The following is a 19,208-nucleotide window of genomic DNA, read 5'->3' on the forward strand; positions in this document are numbered from 1 at the left end:
CACACACAGACGCAGCGCAGCGTGCTGGACGCGGCGCACAGCGACGCGCCACGCTCAATGGCCGCCGGTGTTACGGAGAAATCTGTACCCCCGACCAACAGCGGCGGCACTGGGAGAAAACCCAAAATGAGGCAATTAAAAGTCAGACATGAGTCCAGAATAGACCCAGAATAATCGGTACAAAGCTAAATTTAAAGTGTGAACGCGATTTGTTTACTCAAAGTGGCATTATCACACATAGAAATCAAAAAGTAGGCCATCATTATTATTAAAATATCTATCTACCAATAAAGACAGAAAATGAAAGTCCACATGACAGGTTTTAATAATTTTTAGAATATGACTTATTTAGAAGGATAACATCAGTTGCATAATTATCATGTTATTTCTTGAAGCAGCATTTGACTCTGCATAACTTCAAATCACAACAACGCCGCCCAAGAACTAACTTCCTGTTTCGATCCAGCACGCTAAAATAAAAGCACACAGCTCGTCTCATTGATTAGTTCAGCAGGTACTTGCAACATTACAAGAATCTAATTAAATACACACATTTTAAGTGTTCTGTCTGTTAATGGTTCGACAGAAAGAAAGTTGAACTAATGAATAAGATGGTGCTTTTATTTTAGTGTGCTGGATTGAAACAGGAAGTCACTTCGTGGGCGGCGTTGTTATGATTTGAAGTTAGGGCAGAAAAGTTGCTTTAATTTGAATGTTTAAGCTGCTGACAGGAAGTAACACAGATAAAGGTAAAGTTCCATAGATACAGACGGCATTGCTGGAATTGCGGAGACAAATGTAAACTTTCTCAAATTATTCAAAAACTACTTTAACAAATGCTGAATTATGAATATAGTTTTCTATTAAATACAGATGAAGACATGGAGAGGAGCAAAGTGGTTCAACAGCCCATAATTACATAAATAACAGAGAATGCTTACTGTTAGCATTGTGCTTATGCTAGCTCTGGCTACGACTGCCGTTTTTTCACTTCTACTGAACTGATCTGCTGTCAATAAACATCCATATGTACCTGATTTAGACTTGACTTTATGTGTATGTGATAAATGTGTTTATATTTTGCCAGAAAATGTCAAAAAAGAGTCAAAATTTGTGTTTCCCAAAAGATTATATTTGCCCCCTCAGCGAGGCCACGCCCCCTTCTATGACACAATGTCGTCTGTATCTATAGCAGTTTGTCTCAGTTTTTTCCCATTGAGTTAACATGGTCGGCACGGCAACAGTCTAAAACAGTTTGCCTTCATCTATGTCACTTCCTGTCTGTGTCCGATAAGGAAGTGAAACTATAAGCATCACAAAAAATGGCCAAACTAAAGCTTGGTACAATCTTTAGCAAAATCTTAAATATAATTGAAAGGCTTCTAGTCTAGGAGCCAGACCTGATATAACAGTGCCAAAAAACGAGCAAATGCTGTTGTAATGGATCCCAAGGTTGAAGTAGAGTTTAATTTATACATACTAGACAGGATCACTATCTCCGTCCCGACTTAACTATCTGTGCCCGACTTATTAACTTGGGATCCAGACATAACTACCCCTATTTTTTACTCACTCATGTCCCCCCGTGGGCTCCGTACGTTTGTGTCTTTATATTTATTCTTTTCTAGTCTATGACCTATTTACATCAGCAACCCACCAGACCGACACAAACAGTGCTGCACATTCCACTCGGGACTCACATTATGCCACAACACCCACCGCTGCGATTGGCTGACGGAAAACGTCAATCAGCGACGTTGAAGCAACGCCCCTGAAGTTTCGCGGAGAGGTTGGTGGAGCGGCAGAGGAGAGGAGCGAGAGGTCGGGGTGAGAACGCGGAGAGAGCGCCCCAGTTTCAGGCTCTGGAGTCCGGCTGAACCCGGTCCTCTGCTCTGGGCCTGGTTTGGGGCCCTGACACCCCCCAGGAGAGAGGAGGGAGAGGGGAAACCCGGGAGGAGAGAGGTGACAGCAGGCTCAGGCTGAGTGGAGGTTATGTAACAGCGACATAAGAGCGTTACGCGGAGCTGCAAAGGCTGAATACAAGGGTTAAGGGTTAGAGTCCCGCTGCTGCTGCTCTAATAAAACATGTTCAACACACAAGAGTTTGTTTTCAAATTTAGATTGGCCTAATGTTTAGAAACCCTTAATAATCTCTTGAATTAGGGTACTTTATGTTGAATTTGAGTCGGTTTGAACTAATCCAAGATAAGAATAAAATGGAACAAGCAGAAATCCCACTTGAAATCAGACAAATCAACTTTTGTATTTAAAAATACCTATGTTTTACTTGAAATTTTACTAAATTAAATGGCAACCAGGGGCGGACTGGCCACATGTCCATTCTGGAAGAACACAGAAGGGCCACTGGCTCTGGAGCCACCGGACTGGCCTCTCAGTTTTCCCCTTAAAGGGACTGGATGCAAGTTGGCCATTTTTATGCTCACTACTGCTACCTCAGGTCTTACGCGAAACTGCAGTCTTTATATTAAAGGGGGGGTATTATGCAAAATCGACTTTTTCAAGCTTTACATCATGTTATTATGTCATTCCCTCATTAAAAACATGCCTGAAGTGTTGCCTTGGTACATTCACGTATTTTTGAGTAATCTGTAAAAACTCTGATGGCGGCCATTTTAGGGATAGGTTTGCCTGAGTCCTCCAAGGAACGCCCCCACCTCCTGAAGACGCCTCCGAGCTTTCGTCACCAGCTGAGTAACCAACCACTGCTCCTCAGCAGAACCCCCTCCCCACTGATGCCACAGACAGCGTGTGGAGGGGGCGTGTCTGAAAGGGTCAGAGGTTCTTAAAGAGACAGAGGCCTATTTCAAGACATTCACTACAGCCATTTTGAGAGAGACATTTTATACAAGGCAGTTATTTTAATTTACTGCATTTACAGACCAGCAGAAGGTTTGGTCATCATTGTAGTGTGATATAGACTGGTGCTATGTGATTGAAAAAAGCATAATACCCCCCCTTTAAAGGGACTGGATGCAAGTTGGCCATTTTTATACTCACTACTGCCACCTCAGGTCTTACACAAAACTGCAGTCTCTATATCGCTCGTGCGCTCAGTCACGCAAATGATGGGGTACTATACATGTAAAGTGCAATAATCCGCGCGTGCTCCTATGTTATTACGCCTTACAATATCGTTCCCTTTTTATCGGCTTAGAAAATCGAATTTTTTCATTTTGTGTAGCGAGACTTGGATCGTGTAATGGCTCACATCTGTATTTAAATTGGTAGAACGTGGAACAGCTTGGTAGCTGCTAACATCCCATCCGGCTAAATGCTAACAACATTTGCATGACTGAGCGCACGCATCAGCTCGTCTAAGCTCTCAGTACGTAAAATGGAGAATTGGGAGAACGTTTATTTTTTTCTTCTTCTTTGTTTTCCCTCTGGCTGCCTCGAACATGACCATATATGGGCGATTCCAAAGCTGTTTCTATAGTAGCACCAACTTAGCTTAAACATTCTGTGCACGGTCTACTTCCTGTATTCTGACAGTGTTGCCGGGAGCAACGGTGAGGTCATCATTCCGTCATCACCCGACACCTTTGGGATTGAACACATCACACACGTCAGTTCGAAACAGCCTTTCCAAACGGACACTGCTTTCACAGGAACACTCGCGTTTTACAAACCGTTCTCAGCTAAAGACATTCTTTGCTCGTTCTGCCTTGTTCAAAGTCGTTAACATGGAGGCAGGAAAATACTTCATCGCCCTCGTCACACGGGCAAAAGAGTGCAAACTCACCCTGCACTTAAAGGAGTCGTATGAGACTCCCAGCGACCCCGATAACCTCTTCTCTCGTATTGAGGCCGGGGATTTCTGCGTAGAGGCACGAGGGACGAGCCTAACGGCTGCCCGGGAGGAGGCCTCTATCCAGATGTTGGAGAAATTGGAGAGTTTAGCTCCCAACTCCAACAAAAACACTGTCGACACAAGGCCCACAGAGATGGAAAGGTCTTCATCTGTCGACAAAAGCCCCACAGAACTGGAGAACGGCACGGTTAGCCCTAAGCCCCACGATCGTCCAGACTTCGGCTTAGGAAAGGACCCATCGATGCGTCTGTCCGAGCTACAAATGGTTCGTAAACAGCCGTACGCGACGTACCGCCAGATCCATGGGCAAATCAAAGGAGCAGACTTGCTTTTCACCATCGAGGCCGCCTTAGACAAGGTCAGCGCTGTCGGCACTGGCTCCACTAAGAAGGAAGCAAAGAGACGAGCGTCCACAGCTCTGCTCCAGAAGATGGGCTATCAGGTCCCAGAAACAGACCTTCTGGACTTGACTGCCCCACAAACCAGCTCCCCTCTTCTCCAGACGCTCAGAGAGGAGCCAACTCCAGTGGACAGGTCACTGCAGAAGCAAGATACAGCGAACCAGCCCCAAACAACCGCCCCACCAACATCCAAGAGGAACAAGACGCCTGTCCACATCGGGCCAGACTTTGGTTTAGGAAAAGATCCGTGTTCTCGCCTGTCAGAGCTTCAAATGCTCCGCAGGGAGAAGTACGCTGTGTACCGCACGCTGGAGGAGAAAGCGTTGGAAAACAACAGCTATATGTTCACCATCGAGGCGTCACTGAACCAGTTCAGAGCGACGGGAAAAGGCTGCACAAAGAAAGAGGCGAAAAAAAGAGCTTCCACAGCTCTGCTCCTCACGATGGGCTTCACAGTCCCAGAGGAGGAACCTCTTATCGAGAACGTTTCCCAAAAGCATCAGGTCACATCTGAACCCCACTCCAGAGAAGAGCAGTGTTCAGAAGACACGTCACCTTCACAAGAGCGAGCAGAGAACCTCGACTGTTCAGAGGTGAACTCCCAAGAACTCCAGGATTCAGATGAACACAGCGAGAGCCAGGCAGACGAAAAGCAGAGTCCACTACACGGTTCAGAGTCTCAGAGTGAGCAGACGCCTGAGGAGAGAGAAACATGCTCCTCTGAGAACAGACTGGATGACATTACAGGAACAGAGAAACCAACAGAGGTCAAAACGCCAGAGGGACCCAGAGACGATGTGGATGAGTCTGTCACAGAGGAACCACATGTCGCTCCACTGTCCACTGCAACATCAGACGACTCTTCAGAAGACTTTCAGACTGGAATCCTCGACCAGGGTCCCGAGGAGACCAGTCCCGGAGTAGTCCACACTTTGGGAGACAGTTTGAAGGACACTGAATATCCTGAACAAAGCCCAGTGCTCTGGTCAGACTCTGAGACCAGCCCAACCTCAGAGGAGCTCTGTTCAGCAGATTTCTCCAGTTACTTAAACAGTTCCAGATGCGCTGACTATCTCTGGTTAGACGGGATTTCAAAGCTCTTCCGAAGCCCAGTGGAAGTCCCAGAAGGCGAGAGTGTGGAGAAAATACCAGAGACATCAGACAGCAGCTCTGATGTTCACCAAAGTCCATCAGAGACCCAAAGTCTAAGGGAACAAGAGAATCTGGATGAAAACACCCAAACCACAAAGGATGCCACGGTCCCAGAGAAAACCCAACTTCCAGAAAACTCTACAGAACCAGAAGGTCAGGAGGAAGTCACAGAGACCACTGAAGCTGGAGAGATTCTCCCAGACCACTCAGTGGAGACAGACCCTGATTCTTCAGTAGACTTGGAAACTAGACTTGATGTCGGAAGTCTAGAGGAGACAAGTCATGAAGATCTCTCATGTCCAACAAACACCATCTCTGACGGCCACCAGATTCTGCAGGAGATCTTTAACATCGCATTAAACAGTCCGCTGTGGGCTGAAGCTCGAGAAGATGTGAATGAAGATCTTGCCCCAGAACACATATATACAGAGATCCCCGAACTGTCCCACAAAGATGATTCAGTGGACAACATCTCTGACATCTATGAAGACTCTTTGGAAAGTCCAGAGGAGCCTTCATGCCCTGAAGACATCTGCTCTGTGGACAATCAAAGCCCATCAGAGACATCACATCCAGAAAAACAAGACATTCAGGACGATGACACAAACGCTAACAGCGCAGAGAGTCTTGTTGAGACTCAAAATGAGACCAGGCCCAAAGACACCATCTCTGACAGCCACCAGATTCTTCAGGAGGTTTTGAATCTCGCATTAAATAGTCCACTGTGGGCTGAAAGTCTAGAAGGTGTGGATGAAAACCTCACAACAGAGGAGCCGGGTGAAGATTCAGAGCTCAAAGAACTCTTACACACAGATGACTTCTTTGACATCTATGAAGACTATTTCGAAAGTCCAGAGGAGCCTTCATGCCCTGACGACGTCTGCTCTGAAGGCCACCAAAGCCTGGATGAGAGCCAAGATCTCGCCCCAGAAAATCAAATTGAGTCCAAAATCCTAGATTATCCCAGAGAAGATCTGTGTGACGAAGACTCAAAACTTCACGCAGTTCCAGAGTCCATGGAAGCTCCAGAGACCGTCTCCAACCGCACAGTGGAGAACTTTGTGATCCGGGTCATGGTAAAGAAACTTCTCAAGGATCGGCCGGCCCACCTGAGGTCCTACCATGACAAGCTGGTGGACCTGCTGGTGAAGGCCGCCCTGGACCACTTCAAAGTCCCTGAAGGAGTCCACCTCAAACCGAAGAACGTTCAGAAGCTGGGCAAAGCCGCCGCCCGGGACCTGATCCACGAGTACGGAGGTTCCCTGGAGGTTCTGCTCGCTGCCGTGGGAACAAAGACCTTGGAGTTCCAGGAGGATGCTGTGAAACACCTCAACATCCGCCTCAACGCCTTCAAGAACCGGCCAAAGTCTGGACTGAAGCGATTCTTCTCCAAATGGGACAAGCCGTGTTATTAGACAGCGGCTCAGAACTTTATTTTATTTTATATTTATTATCTATGTATTTATTTTTTTTACTTTTCTTTATCTTTACGTATTGTTCGGTTTATTTAATCTCTATTTCATATAATTTGGTTCGTCTCTGCAGAGGTTTTTCTTTATTATTAGTGTAGTGTAGTTTTTCTTAATTTAGTTCTAGTTTCTTTGGTTAAGTTTATTTTGGCAGATCCAGGGACCTTCTTCAAAGTTACTTTGGGGGAGACTTAACCCTGTGTTCTCTGAGTTTTAACACTTTATAATTAACCTTAACCTTATTTAGCCTTAATGACTGATGAGTTAACACTTCATTCATCGTGAACATTCACTCATTATTCATTAGTTAAGTGTGACTGACACTTCATTAATACTTAACAATGTATTTGTAAAGTATGTGGAGAACTATTCCATTATTAGTTAGGCATTAGTGCATTAACTGTAGTGGTTTAGTTATTGTTAGTCATACTTCACTAATGACTTATGAGTGAATGTTCACGATGAATTAAGTGTTAATTTGTCTTTTATTGAGGCTGAAAAAGGTGTCGGTTTTATAAAGTGTCAGTTTTCTTTATTGTTATTTAGTTTGTTGGTTTATTTTGTTATGTTTTAGTCTAGTGTAGTTCAGGTTTAAGTTTAGTGTAGTTTTTTCATTTTATTTAGTTCATGTTTCTTTGGTTAAGTTTATTTTTGGCAGATCCAGGGACACTTTATAATTAACCTTAACCTTATTTAGCCTTAATGACTGATGAGTTAACGCTTAATTCATCGTGAACATTCACTCATTATTCATTAGTTCAGTGTGACTGACACTTCATTAATACTTAACAATGTATTTGTAAAGTATGTGGAGAACTATTCCATTATTAGTTAGGCATTAGTGCATTAACTGTAGTGGTTTAGTTATTGTTAGTCATACTTCACTAATGACTTATGAGTGAATGTTCACGATGAATTAAGTGTTAATTTGTCTTTTATTAAGGCTGAAAAAGGTGTAGGTTTTATAAAGTGTTTCCGTCTTTATTATCATTTAGTTTCTTTGTTTATTTGGTTACATTTAAGTCTAGTGTAGTTTTTTATTTAGTTCCAGTTTCTTTGATTAAGTTAATCTCGGCAGAACAGGGACCTTAATTATTTATAAACATTGAATAATTATTACTTTTCTTTTTATTTACCTGATCATTCACAAAATAAACAATAAATAAATAAATAAATAAATGAATGTCATTTGTGTTTTTCTTCTCTGAACTTATCATTTAAAACAGACTTTTCTCTGTGTTGTCGTTGCAGACACGTACGGGCGCCTCTCGCTCCTGAACTCCATGGGGCAGGAGATTTCTCGCTGTAAGACGTCAGTGCTACGCGGACAGAACAACCCTGTTTACAAGGAGACCTTCATGTTCCAGGTCCTGAATCCACCATCCATCCATCCATCCATCCATCCATCCAACCATCCACCATCCATCCATCCATCCATCCATCCATCCATCCATCCATCCATCCATCCATCCACCCAGATATCCATCCGTCCAAACAAACATCCATCCATCCACCCACCCAAAAAAAATGCTTTGTCCCTTTGGCCTCGTGTGAGCACTGCAGGTCTAAAGTTTTAGATGTTTTGTCACTTGGGCAGAGGACCATTGAAATGTCCCTCACGTCCACCTTTCAGTCTGAGCCCAGGCCTTCATCGACAATGGTGACTGTACATTTTTTCGTCTTGCAAAAAGAAGACAATTGTGTATAAAACTGAAAAAAAAAAGAAAAAAAAAGACAACAACAAAGATATAGGATTTGAGGGTAAGAGTAGCCTCCAATGTTTGACATCACACACTGCACTCATACAGAAAAAAGTGGCAAAAAAGTGAGAAAAATGTGGCAAAAAATTGACGAAAAAGTGGCAAAAATGTGACAAATGTGGCAAAAAAGTGACAAAAATGTGGCGAAAAAGTAGCAAAAATGTGGCGAAAAAGTGGCAAAAATGTGAGAAAAATGTGGCAAAAATGTGGTTAAAAACTGACAAAAAAGTGACAAAAAAGTGATAAAAAATGACAAAAAAATGGCAAAAAAGTGACAAAAAAGTGGCAAAAAAGTGAGAAAAATGTGGCAAAAAAGTGAGAAAAATGTGGCGAAAAAGTGGCAAAAATTGACAAAAAAAGTGACAAAAACGTGATAAAAAATGACAAAAAAATGGCAAAAAAGTGACAAAAAAGTGGCAAAAAAGTGACAAAAATGTGGCAAAAAAGTGAGAAAAATGTGGCGAAAAAGTGGCAAAAATTGACAAAAAAAGTGGCAAAAAAGTGACAAAAATGTGGCAAAAATGTGGCAAAAAAGTGAGAAAAATGTGGCAAAAATTGACAAAAAAAAGTGGTAAAAATGTGAGAAAAATGTGGCAAAAATGTGGTTAAAAAGTGACAAAAAAGTGAGAAAAATGTGGCAAAAATGTGGTAAAAAAGTGACAAAAAAGTGAGAAAAATGTGGCAAAAATGTGGCAAAAAGTGACAAAAAAGTGGCAAAAATGTGGCAAAAAAGTGATAAAAAATGACAAAAATGTGGCAAAAAAGTGACAAAAAAGTGGCAAAAAAGTGACAAAAATGTGGCAAAAAAGTGAGAAAAATGTGGCGAAAAAGTGGCAAAAAATGACAAAAAAAAAGTGGCAAAAAAGTGAGAAAAATGTAGCAAAAATGTATAAAAAAGTGGCAAAAAAGTGACAAGTGTGTACTCCGAGCTCCTCCCAGGTAACTGAACTCCTCACCTGATCTCATGTAATATGTTTCAAAAATGTAACCGAGTCTCACTACTTTGAGTTACTTTTGGCAAAACTATAAAGTGAAAATAGTAATAATGCCACAGAGGGAAAGTGCAGTCAAACATTTCCTTTTCCTTCGATGTCCCCCGTTCTCTTGCGTTTTTCTTTTATCGATGTTAGCGACACGTAACCACGATCCACACTCACTCATACACGCTCACACAGAGGAGTCACTAAAGACGATCATTCGGATTTGACAGATTGTTTATGTGGAAAATCAAATAAACATCTTCAAACACATTTGTTTTTCATCATCAGAGAAAGGATGAGCACTTTTCTAACAGTGAGGTTAATGACTGTTTTCATAGCATTCAAATATAAATAACATCAATTCATCTCATTCATTCATTTATGTATTATTCCAGGATAAAAAACTATGTGTCAGATTTTCACGACACGAGAACCGCAGGAGGCTCAGGGGTTGGGTCTCGGTCACATGTGCTTCTTGTCTCGGTTGAGCTTGTGTTTCTTGTGGGGTCTGGACTTCAGCCTCATCACAGACTCGCTCTTCATCGACCGCTTGTTCTGGAGCTGCTCCTCTTCCCCCTCTGGACTCTGCTGCTGTCGGCTGCTCCCGACCGCCCGCTCCGGCCCTGGGGGGAGAATATAAACAGAGAAATGCTATGAACTAATAGAAATATATATAATAGAAAAATATATAAATCATACATATTATAGTGCATATACTAGGGGTGTAACGGTTCAGCTACCTCACGGTTCGGTGTGATATAAATGGCTAATAAGATATAATAAAATTGCCTAAATGTTCATTATTAGGCAGTATTTGTAATATCAGAAATACATGGACAATGCTTTCTAATTTTTTCAAAGCTGCTTTACAATAGGGCTCACAATACAAAACAAAATAAAAAACACAGTGCTCTAAAGTTAAAGGGGCTAGATGCAAGTTAGCCAACAGCTCATTTGATTTGAGGCTTGTGTTTGGGCTGTTCCTGGACGACATTCTGCTTGTACTTTTTTGGAAACAAAGCTTTTGGATGCGGATTATGACCAGGATGGATTTGACTCATTTGTCTGCGCCACCATAGGAGTGCACTGGATCTGCACTTTAACGCAGCCTTCATGTGTTTTTGGAGGATGTAACTTTGCCCTGTAAGTGATGATGACACACAGCTTAAATATTTAGAATTTAGTACGGTTCATATTGTTAGATTTCTGTGGCACGGTGCATTGTTACACCCCTAACATATACTAATGATTGTGCCACCATTACAGAAGATGTATTTACCAGTTGTTCCGTGGCTTTTCCCACACTTTTATACTGATTTTAGTCATGTTCCGGTGCGTTCCTGGCAGGGTTGGACTGGCCATAAGGAGCACCAGTGACAAGATGTAGCAAGGGAGTAGTATTGGTGTTTTTGATCATCATTTATTTCACTTCCGTTCATCACAGAACTACCAAATAGTGTATTAGAGTGTCTAGTTTCGGGAAAATATAACGGGAAACCTCGTATTTGGCACTCGGAAATGTGCCAGTCTCCATCCTGAACTCTAATGTATATTACTGTACATTACAAAAAAGTTTACCACCACCGAGTATGAAGTGAATGAAAAAGAAGAAAAAGAAGTGTAAGCCATTATTATTATTACAATACTGATTCAACAGGACAGACCCAAGTGGGGCCTTACAAGATGGACTTTTCAAAGTTTGAAGACTCAAATCTAACAAATTAACTCCCGCCTGAACCGAGAGCATTTTCTCCAGTTCAGCTTTACCCAAATCCTGTAGGCCAGTGTAACATCTCCTTTGAAAGCTAAGATCTACAAAACTCATCTAAATGGATCTTTTTCTTCATGTCATCAGATTTTTTTCCCATCATTTTTTGGGGGGTTTTCAACTCATTTTTGTAACTTTTTTGTAATTTTTTTCTTCATTTTTTTTTTCACTTTTTGTCACATTTTCAACATTTTTTTTTTAATTTTTTCATAATTTTTTGTCATTTTTTAACATTTTTTTGTCCATTTAAAAAAATGTTTTTTACATTTTTGTCACATTTGTCTTTTTTTTTGTCATTTTTATCATTTTTAGTCACATTTTTGTCATTATTTCGTCATTTTTTTTGTCATTTTTCCGTCCATTTTTTGTCACTTTTTGGTAATTTTTTGGAAATGTTTTGTCATTTTTCATCAATTTTTGTCTTTTTTTTTTTTACATTTTTTTTGTCAATTTTTTTTAAACATTTTTTGTGACATTTGTCTTCTTTTTGTCAATTTTTCGTCAAAGTTTTCTCACTTTTTTGTCACATCTTCATCATTGTTTTCGTCTCAATTCTGTCGCTATTTTCAAACCTTTTTTCCAGAAGCTTTTGGATTGGGGTAAAGCCAAATTGGAGAAAATGTGCCTCGGTTCAGGTGGGAGTTAAGAGGTTAAACTGTATTTACTGTAGCATTACATAAAGTCTAGTGTTTGCTCCCACCTGGCCCCGGGTTCGTCTCCTCGCGGCTCCAGCGCAGCAGCTGCCCGTCCTCTCCTCCCGTGAACAGACTCAGGCTCTGGGGATCGAAGCCGAAGCATCGCACGGTGGCCGTGTGTCCGGAGGTCAGCGTCCGGACCGGGCTGAGCCCCGCCCTGTCGCAGGTGAACAGATGGACGTCTCCCCCGCCGCTGCCCCCCACCACCAACACCTGCCCCTCGGAGTCCAACCAGCAACCGCCGATCAGGTAATCCAGAGCAGAGCCGGCCTGAGGAGAGACAGGAAGCACTTTGTATCAATTCAAAAATAAGAAAAGCTATGCAGAAAAATGGCCAAAATCTAAATAATGGACAAGCCAGGTTCAAATGTATGGCTTTATTTTGTTGATATATTTGTGACTAAGATTTGTTTCTACTTAAAAATGTTGCTTTGTTTTTTGCTGTTCAGAGCTCAATAAGTCGGAGCTTGTAAAGTGCGGATTCTGTCGGAGCTACTGAAGGGGAGATATTGTTAAACAGCGGAAAGAAAAGGCAGATTTTCGCAACATCAGATTAACTTTTGCTCCGTCTGCACAAGCGCATGACCAAACATGTCAATATTTGTGAATGAGTAAGCGTGGGAAAGACCAGGGAGTGGCCCAGTGTAGGAGGGATTCTCTGGATGTCTCTGGCTAAAGATTGCTCTGACATTAAAACTAACTGGGAGTCATTTTCCAGGCGCTTTCTCATTTAGGGGCCTCAGTTTGAATGGTAAACTAGGTGCAACTTGCCCACAAATTGCTATAATTTTCACCTTGTACTCACTATTTAGCCCCTGTCTTGATAAATGACCTCCTACGATGTTAAATGGAGTTTAAAAATGTTAAAACTAAGTATTTTCCTCCCCCTACATGTTCCAGCCATGTCCTAATGTGTAGAATGAGCCCAGACCTGTTCATCACAACTGCCTCTAAAATCCTGCACTGTCACTTTAAAAGTTGGTAGTTTGGGTCCGAAGTGCCGTCATGCACGAGCTTAATATAGAAGCTGCAGTTATGTGTGAGACCTGAGGTGGCAGTAGTGAGTATAAAATGACAAACTTGCATCTAGTCCCTTTAACCTCTTAACTCCGACCTGAACGGATCCCATTTACTCCAGTTTGGCTTTACCCTAATCAAAAAGCTTCTTGGGGAAAAAAGCACCAAAACAGCCACGAAAAAATAGAATAAAACAAGGATGTAAACGCAACAACAACTACACAAAAACTAAAAACTAAATGTGACAAAAATTCAACAAAAATGTGACAAAAATTCAACAAAAATGTGACAAAAATTCAACAAAAATGTGACAAAAAATCAACAAAAATGTGACAAAAAAATCAACAAAAATGTGACAAAAATTCAGCAAAAATGTGACAAAAACTCAACCAAAAATGTGACAAAAAATCAACAAAAATGTGACAAAAAATCAACAAAAATGTGACAAAAAATCAACAAAAATGTGACAAAAAATCAACAAAAATGTGACAAAAAATCAACCAAAATGTGATAAAAAATCAACAAAAATGTGACAAAAAATTCAACAAAAATGTGACAAAAACTCAACAAAAATGTGACAAAAACTCAACAAAAAAATTACAAAAACTCTAAGCTCTAAATTAAAAAAAACAAAAAAACATAAAAAAAGGAGACACAACACAGCAACAACGCGAGGAAAAAGATCGGTTTTATGGGTCTTAGCTTTCAAATGAGGTGTTACACAGACCGATATAATAGCCAAAGAGGACAGAATGCATTTGGTTCAGGCGGGTGGTAAGAGGTTAAGGGAGAAAATGAGCCTCCTCACAGTGCTAACCCCTCTGCCGTACTCACGCCCTCTCCTCACAGTGCTAACCCCTCTGCTGTACTCACGCCCTCTCCTCACAGTGCTAACCCCTCTGCTGTACTCACGCCCTCTCCTCACAGTGCTAACCCCTCTGCTGTACTCACGCCCTCTCCTCACAGTGCTAACCCCTCTGCTGTACTCACGCCGCCTGGTCCCTCCACGACTCGTGCGTCCCGTGTGCTGTAAACCGTCAGCTCGTCCTCCGTGTCCAGGCTCTTCAGGTCCCAGAGCCGCAGCCCCTCGTCGTGACTCACACACAGCAGCCGCTCCAGCCCCAGCCAGCAGAGGGCGCTCACGGACGACTCGCTGTTGCACGTGCCGACCAGCGCCTCGTCCTCCGCGCCTTCGGTCAGGTCGAACACGTTCACCAGGCCGTCCGTGGAGCCCGACGCCAACCTGAGGGTTACACCAGATTTTAGATTTGTTTTATAAGTCCAGCGTCTTATTATCTTACCGTAAATGCTCTAATACAGGCCGGGGCCTTTATTTATTCAAGGGCATCGAGGACCAGGCCTTTACTGGAACCAGGCCACAGTTAGAGACAAGCCTTTATTTCTATTTGAGCAAAACGGACGACCAGGAAAATGAAGAAAAACGAGATTTGTGTCCATTTGCACCTAAAATATTACGTTCACTTATTAATTAACATTGCAAACTAGGGCTGAAACAACTAATCGATTAATCGACAACTAATCGATTACTAAAATAGTTGTCAACTATTTTAGTAATCGATTAATCATTTTCTAGTGAACACAGACTAAAATAGAGCAAAAATGATATGACAATTATGTATTTTGGATGAAAACCTACTTTATTTTTAAAGTTAGGGTCTGCAGTGTTTTGTACATTGTAAATTTCATAAATATCTGTCTTTGCCTCGTCCAATCAGAAAGCAGAATTAGCACAAAGAGCCTCCCACAAACGTTTACTTTAAGTTTACTCCATCAACATGTCCTCAAGCGGCGCCACCTTAGCTTTATGTGGTCAGAAAATGAAAAAATACAATTTCCATGCACCTTTCACAGCCAAGCGATTAATCGATTAATCGTGAAAATAATCGGTAGATAAATCGATTATCAAAATAATCGTTAGCTGCAGCCCTATTTCAAACCCTCTCCCAGCGGCTGGAACATTGACGCCTTTTATTTTGTCGGGACAACAGGAAGTGTTTCGTTGCTGTTAGCGGAGCATTGACATCAGCGTCACTGCAGGTTTCTGTTTCGTTTTTACCGCGGACCGGATTATTTGTTGTTATCTTGTGTAAAAGGCGATTTTAGACGGAGCGTTTGTGTTTGTGATCGATCATGAGACTGACCCGAGAGAAGACGAGACGCTTGCGCTGATCGGAGGAGTTATTTTGAGGCGTGGGACTGACCTGCACACGGAGCAGCTGGACGTGCTTTGAAGACGCGATGGTGACTTTATTAAAACCCTAGAGCAGGGGTGGGCAATTCATTTTCATAAGGGGCCACATGAGGAGCCTGAATTGAGTCGGAGGGCCGCACCAACAATAACTCAAACTTATATCGGGATATAAGTATAATATATCGGGAGTGTATCGCTGGGGTCCATGAACAAAAGCTCCAAAATAAAAAAAAATGTTTTGATTGGGAAAATACATTGAGGACTTTTTTTCAATATCTATAAATTATTTCAATATCTATAGATTATATCTATATAATCTATAATGATGAGCCTGGCAGGACTGTAGCCTCATAGAAACGGCTTACACTTTACAAGCCTGTGTCACAAGTCTCTGCTACATTGTAGTCAATATTCATTCACTCCGCACTCCGTGGTAGTAAGCTACTATTGTAGCCACAGCTGCCCAGGGGCAGACTGTCCATTTCCCACTTGCAAGTCACACAATGTGTTGTTTATATCTTTATATCTTATTATGCCAGTGCCCTTTGCTGGACACCTGTGGAATTCTTTACTTTTATTCTTATTTAATCTGCCCCCTAGTGGCTGGAGTGAGCACTCTGGTAATAAAAATAAAAAATCACAACTCCGCACAGGAATGAGCTAGAGACTTACTTTTTTTTTTGACATGCTTATGAATTTATGCCCTACAAGTTATGGGCCGGACTGAATCATCTCGCGGGCCGGATGTGGCCCGCGGGCCGTACTTTGCCCAGGTCTGCCCTAGAGGGTCACAAATATAGTCACAGGAGGTTTGAAAAGTGGCTAAATCTGTGTCAAAGTTACACTCGGATCAGCTCCTCCGCAGCGTCCCCCCTCGGCCCGGGTTCCCGTTTGTTTACTTCCTGCACGTGAGTTTTCATTTAAACGAGTATGAGACAAATTCCTAACATGGGGAATATTTCTACCGCTATAGTTTCTAATAAAAGCCCCGGCCTGTTTTAGAGACCGGCTTTAATTTGCCTCCGCCAGCCGCGAACCCGGCCTCTGTCAGAGACCCGGCCTCTGTCAGAGACCCGGCCTCTGTCAGAGACCCGGCCTCTGTCAGAGACCCGGCCTCTGTCAGAGACCCGGCCACTGTCAGAGACCCGGCCTCTGTCAGAGACCCGGCCTCTGTTAGAGACCCGGCCTCTGTCATAGACCCGGCCTCTGTCATAGACCCGGCCACTAATGGAATACAGGCCAGTATTAGAGAATTTACGGTATGTCATATTGAAATACATTTACCTGTCCTTATCTGTGGGATGGAAGCGCACCTGTGTGATGTCATCAGAGTGCGACTCGGAGTAGACGCCTAACAAGACCCCGCCCGGTTTCCTCACGTCCCAAAACACCAGAAAACTGTCCTCGCCGTTGACCTGCTCCGTCCCGCCGCACAAAAGCGAATCGCCGCAGCTCAGATCGAAACTGGAAAAGCAATGACTCGCGTCGCTTTTAAAAACCTGCGCCTGCTTGCCGTCGGCGCCGCGAGCGTCCCACAGCCGCACCGTCCCGTCCAGGGAGGCGGAGTAGAAGCAGCCGGTGGATCCGTGGGAGAATCTGACGGCGGATACGGGGCCCGTGTGGCCGGCGAACGTCCGCAGCCGCTTCAGACCGAGCTTGTCGTGGAGGCGGAGGGTGAAGTCGGAGCAGGCCACGGCCACGGCGTCGCCAGGAGGGGGCGCCGCGCACAGGTCCAGGAGGTAGGCGGGGTCAGAGGGGGCGCAGCGGCTGGAGACGGAGAGAGAGGAGAGTCTGCGCTCCAGGGCCTCCATCGGGAACACGCTGGGGAAGAGCAGAGGTGGTTTGTGTCAGGTGCCCTCCCATTCTCCCACGTGAAACCAGAGGCAGATAAGGAGGGGGGAGAGTGGGGGAACCTCAACCTCTTAACCTTCACCTCAACCGAGCACACGGTCTCCAGTCTGTCATTTCCTCAACCTAAAAGCAACATCTAAAATGTGACAAAAAAGCAATGGAAAAAGTGGCAAAAATGTGACGAAAGAGCAACAAAAAATGGATAAAAGAGCAACGAAAAAGTGATTTTTTAAAAAAGCCATGGGAAAAGTGGCAAAAACTAAAAATGACGACATCACTGATGTTGTTCTTCAAAATGGAAGAAAAAAAGGAAAAAATTGGGGAAAGAAATTGGGAGGGGAAAAAAGGGCATAAAAATGAACAAAAACAAAAAATTGTGAAAAAAAAATGTAAAAATATAAATAAATAAAAAATACATTTTGGGGAAATGTAGGGATTTTTGTTAAATCTAAAAAAAAATACATGATTAAAAAAACAGGAAAAACTTGGCAGAGTTCTTTTTTCCGCCCTATTGACTTCAAATCATAAGAACACCGCCAAAGAAGTGACTTCCTGTTTCGCTCCAGCTCGCCAAAATAAAACAGCTCATGTCATTGATTAGTTCAGCAGGTACTTGCGACATTACAAGAATATAAATAAATACACACATTTGAAGTGTTTTATCTGTTAATAGCTAGTCAGAAAGACAGTTGAACTAATGAATAATGATGCTTTTATTTTGGCGTGCTGGATGGAAACAGGAAGTCACTTCTTGGGCGGCGTTGTTATGATTTGAAGTTGTGCAGAGTCAATTGTAGTAAAAAGGAAGTTTCTTCATAGCGCAGGTGCTTCATCCCCACTGATGTTAGACTGTAGAACACTACTGTGAAGTAACTCATGTGCAGTAACCACTATGCAAAAAACTATGTGCAATAATCTCTGTATAGCGTCATTTTAATCTCTGAATCAATGTCATTTTACCTGCACTAAGACTGAAAGAATTTGCAGTTATAATCTACTCTAACTTCATTTTTTTAATTATTTGCATTCATTGTACATAAGATACCTTAACCTTTATTTACTATTTTAATTGACTGCACATTTCCTGGCTTGAGCTGATTTAACCCCTTAACTCCCACCTGAACCGAGCACATTTTCTCCAGTTTGGCTTTACCCCAGTCCAAAAGCTTCTGGGAAAAAGCTGTGAAAATAGCAACAAAACTGAGACGAAAACAATGATGGAAATGTGACAAAAAAGTGAGAAAACATTGACAAAAAAGTGACGAAAAATTGATGAAAAAGTGGAAAAAATGTCACAAAAATGTCACAAGAAATTGACAAAAATTGACAAAAATGTGACAAAAATGTGACAAAAAATTTACAAAAAAAGGACACAAATTTGATACAAATTTGACCAAAAAAATGACAAAAATGTGACAAAAAATGTGATAAAAATTTGACCAAAAAAAATGACAAAATTGTGACAAAAAATGACAAAAATGTGACAAAAAATGACAAAAATGTGACAAAAAATTGACGAAAAAATGACAAAAATGTAACAAAAAATGTCAAAAAAGTTACAAAAATGAGTTGAATACCCAACAAAAAAATGATGGAAAAAAAAATCTGATGACGTGAGGAAAAAGATCCTCTCGGTTCAGGCGGGAGTTAAGAGGTAAACAAGTGAATTTCTCCATTGTGAGATGAAGAAGGGATTATCTTATATTATCTCTCTACTTCTTGGTTGTTTCACCTCAAACAAATGATACAAATGCAAAACAAATTAAATGGAAGGAAAAGAATAAACCAACAAACTAACTTACCCCACTCTCCCCTCCTGCTATAACAACTACCAAGCTACTACTCTATAGAAACAAAAACATTTCAATGGAGCAATCTATAAATTCTTACCTTTTCCGCTCATAAAAGCTTAAACATCACAGCCGTGTTCACTGGGTCACCTCCGCAAACCTCTGTTTATGCTACACATCTGATAAAAGTCCAAAATGATCCATACGTTATTCTAAAATCCTCATGTCACGTTTGTTTTTGAGAGAAACTCGCGTGGAGGAAGTGGCGCGTGTAGCGGTGT

The 19,208-nt window shown here is 42.1% G+C and overlaps 1 protein-coding gene across 1 annotated transcript; it reads right to left on the reverse strand.

The window, feature by feature from the left end:
• Positions 1–10,037: 10,037 nt before the first annotated feature.
• wdr89 (WD repeat domain 89) lies at positions 10,038–19,208 on the reverse strand. The gene is made up of 5 exons (XM_079573532.1): positions 19,028–19,208; positions 16,571–17,107; positions 14,065–14,317; positions 12,063–12,327; positions 10,038–10,217 (listed from the first exon to the last, which is right to left on the reverse strand). The coding sequence occupies exons 2-5, from the start codon at positions 17,095–17,097 to the stop codon at positions 10,057–10,059; spliced, it is 1,206 nt and encodes a 401-aa protein (XP_079429658.1). The 5' UTR covers positions 17,098–17,107; positions 19,028–19,208; the 3' UTR covers positions 10,038–10,056.

The sequence above is a fragment of the Gobius niger genome (assembly GCF_951799975.1).
Source record: "Gobius niger genome assembly, chromosome: 16".
Classification (NCBI taxonomy): domain Eukaryota; kingdom Metazoa; phylum Chordata; class Actinopteri; order Gobiiformes; family Gobiidae; genus Gobius; species Gobius niger.

Coding starts and splice junctions, on each gene's coding strand:
- wdr89 (XM_079573532.1), bottom strand. CDS start 17,097: ATGGAGGCCCTGGAGCGCAGACTCTCCTCTCTCTCCGTCTCCAGCCGC. Junction 12,328..14,064: donor TCGTGGAGGGACCAGGCGGC/GTGAGTACAGCA, acceptor GTCTCTCCTCAG/GCCGGCTCTGCTCTGGATTA. Junction 10,218..12,062: donor GGAGACGAACCCGGGGCCAG/GTGGGAGCAAAC, acceptor TTCTCCCCCCAG/GGCCGGAGCGGGCGGTCGGG.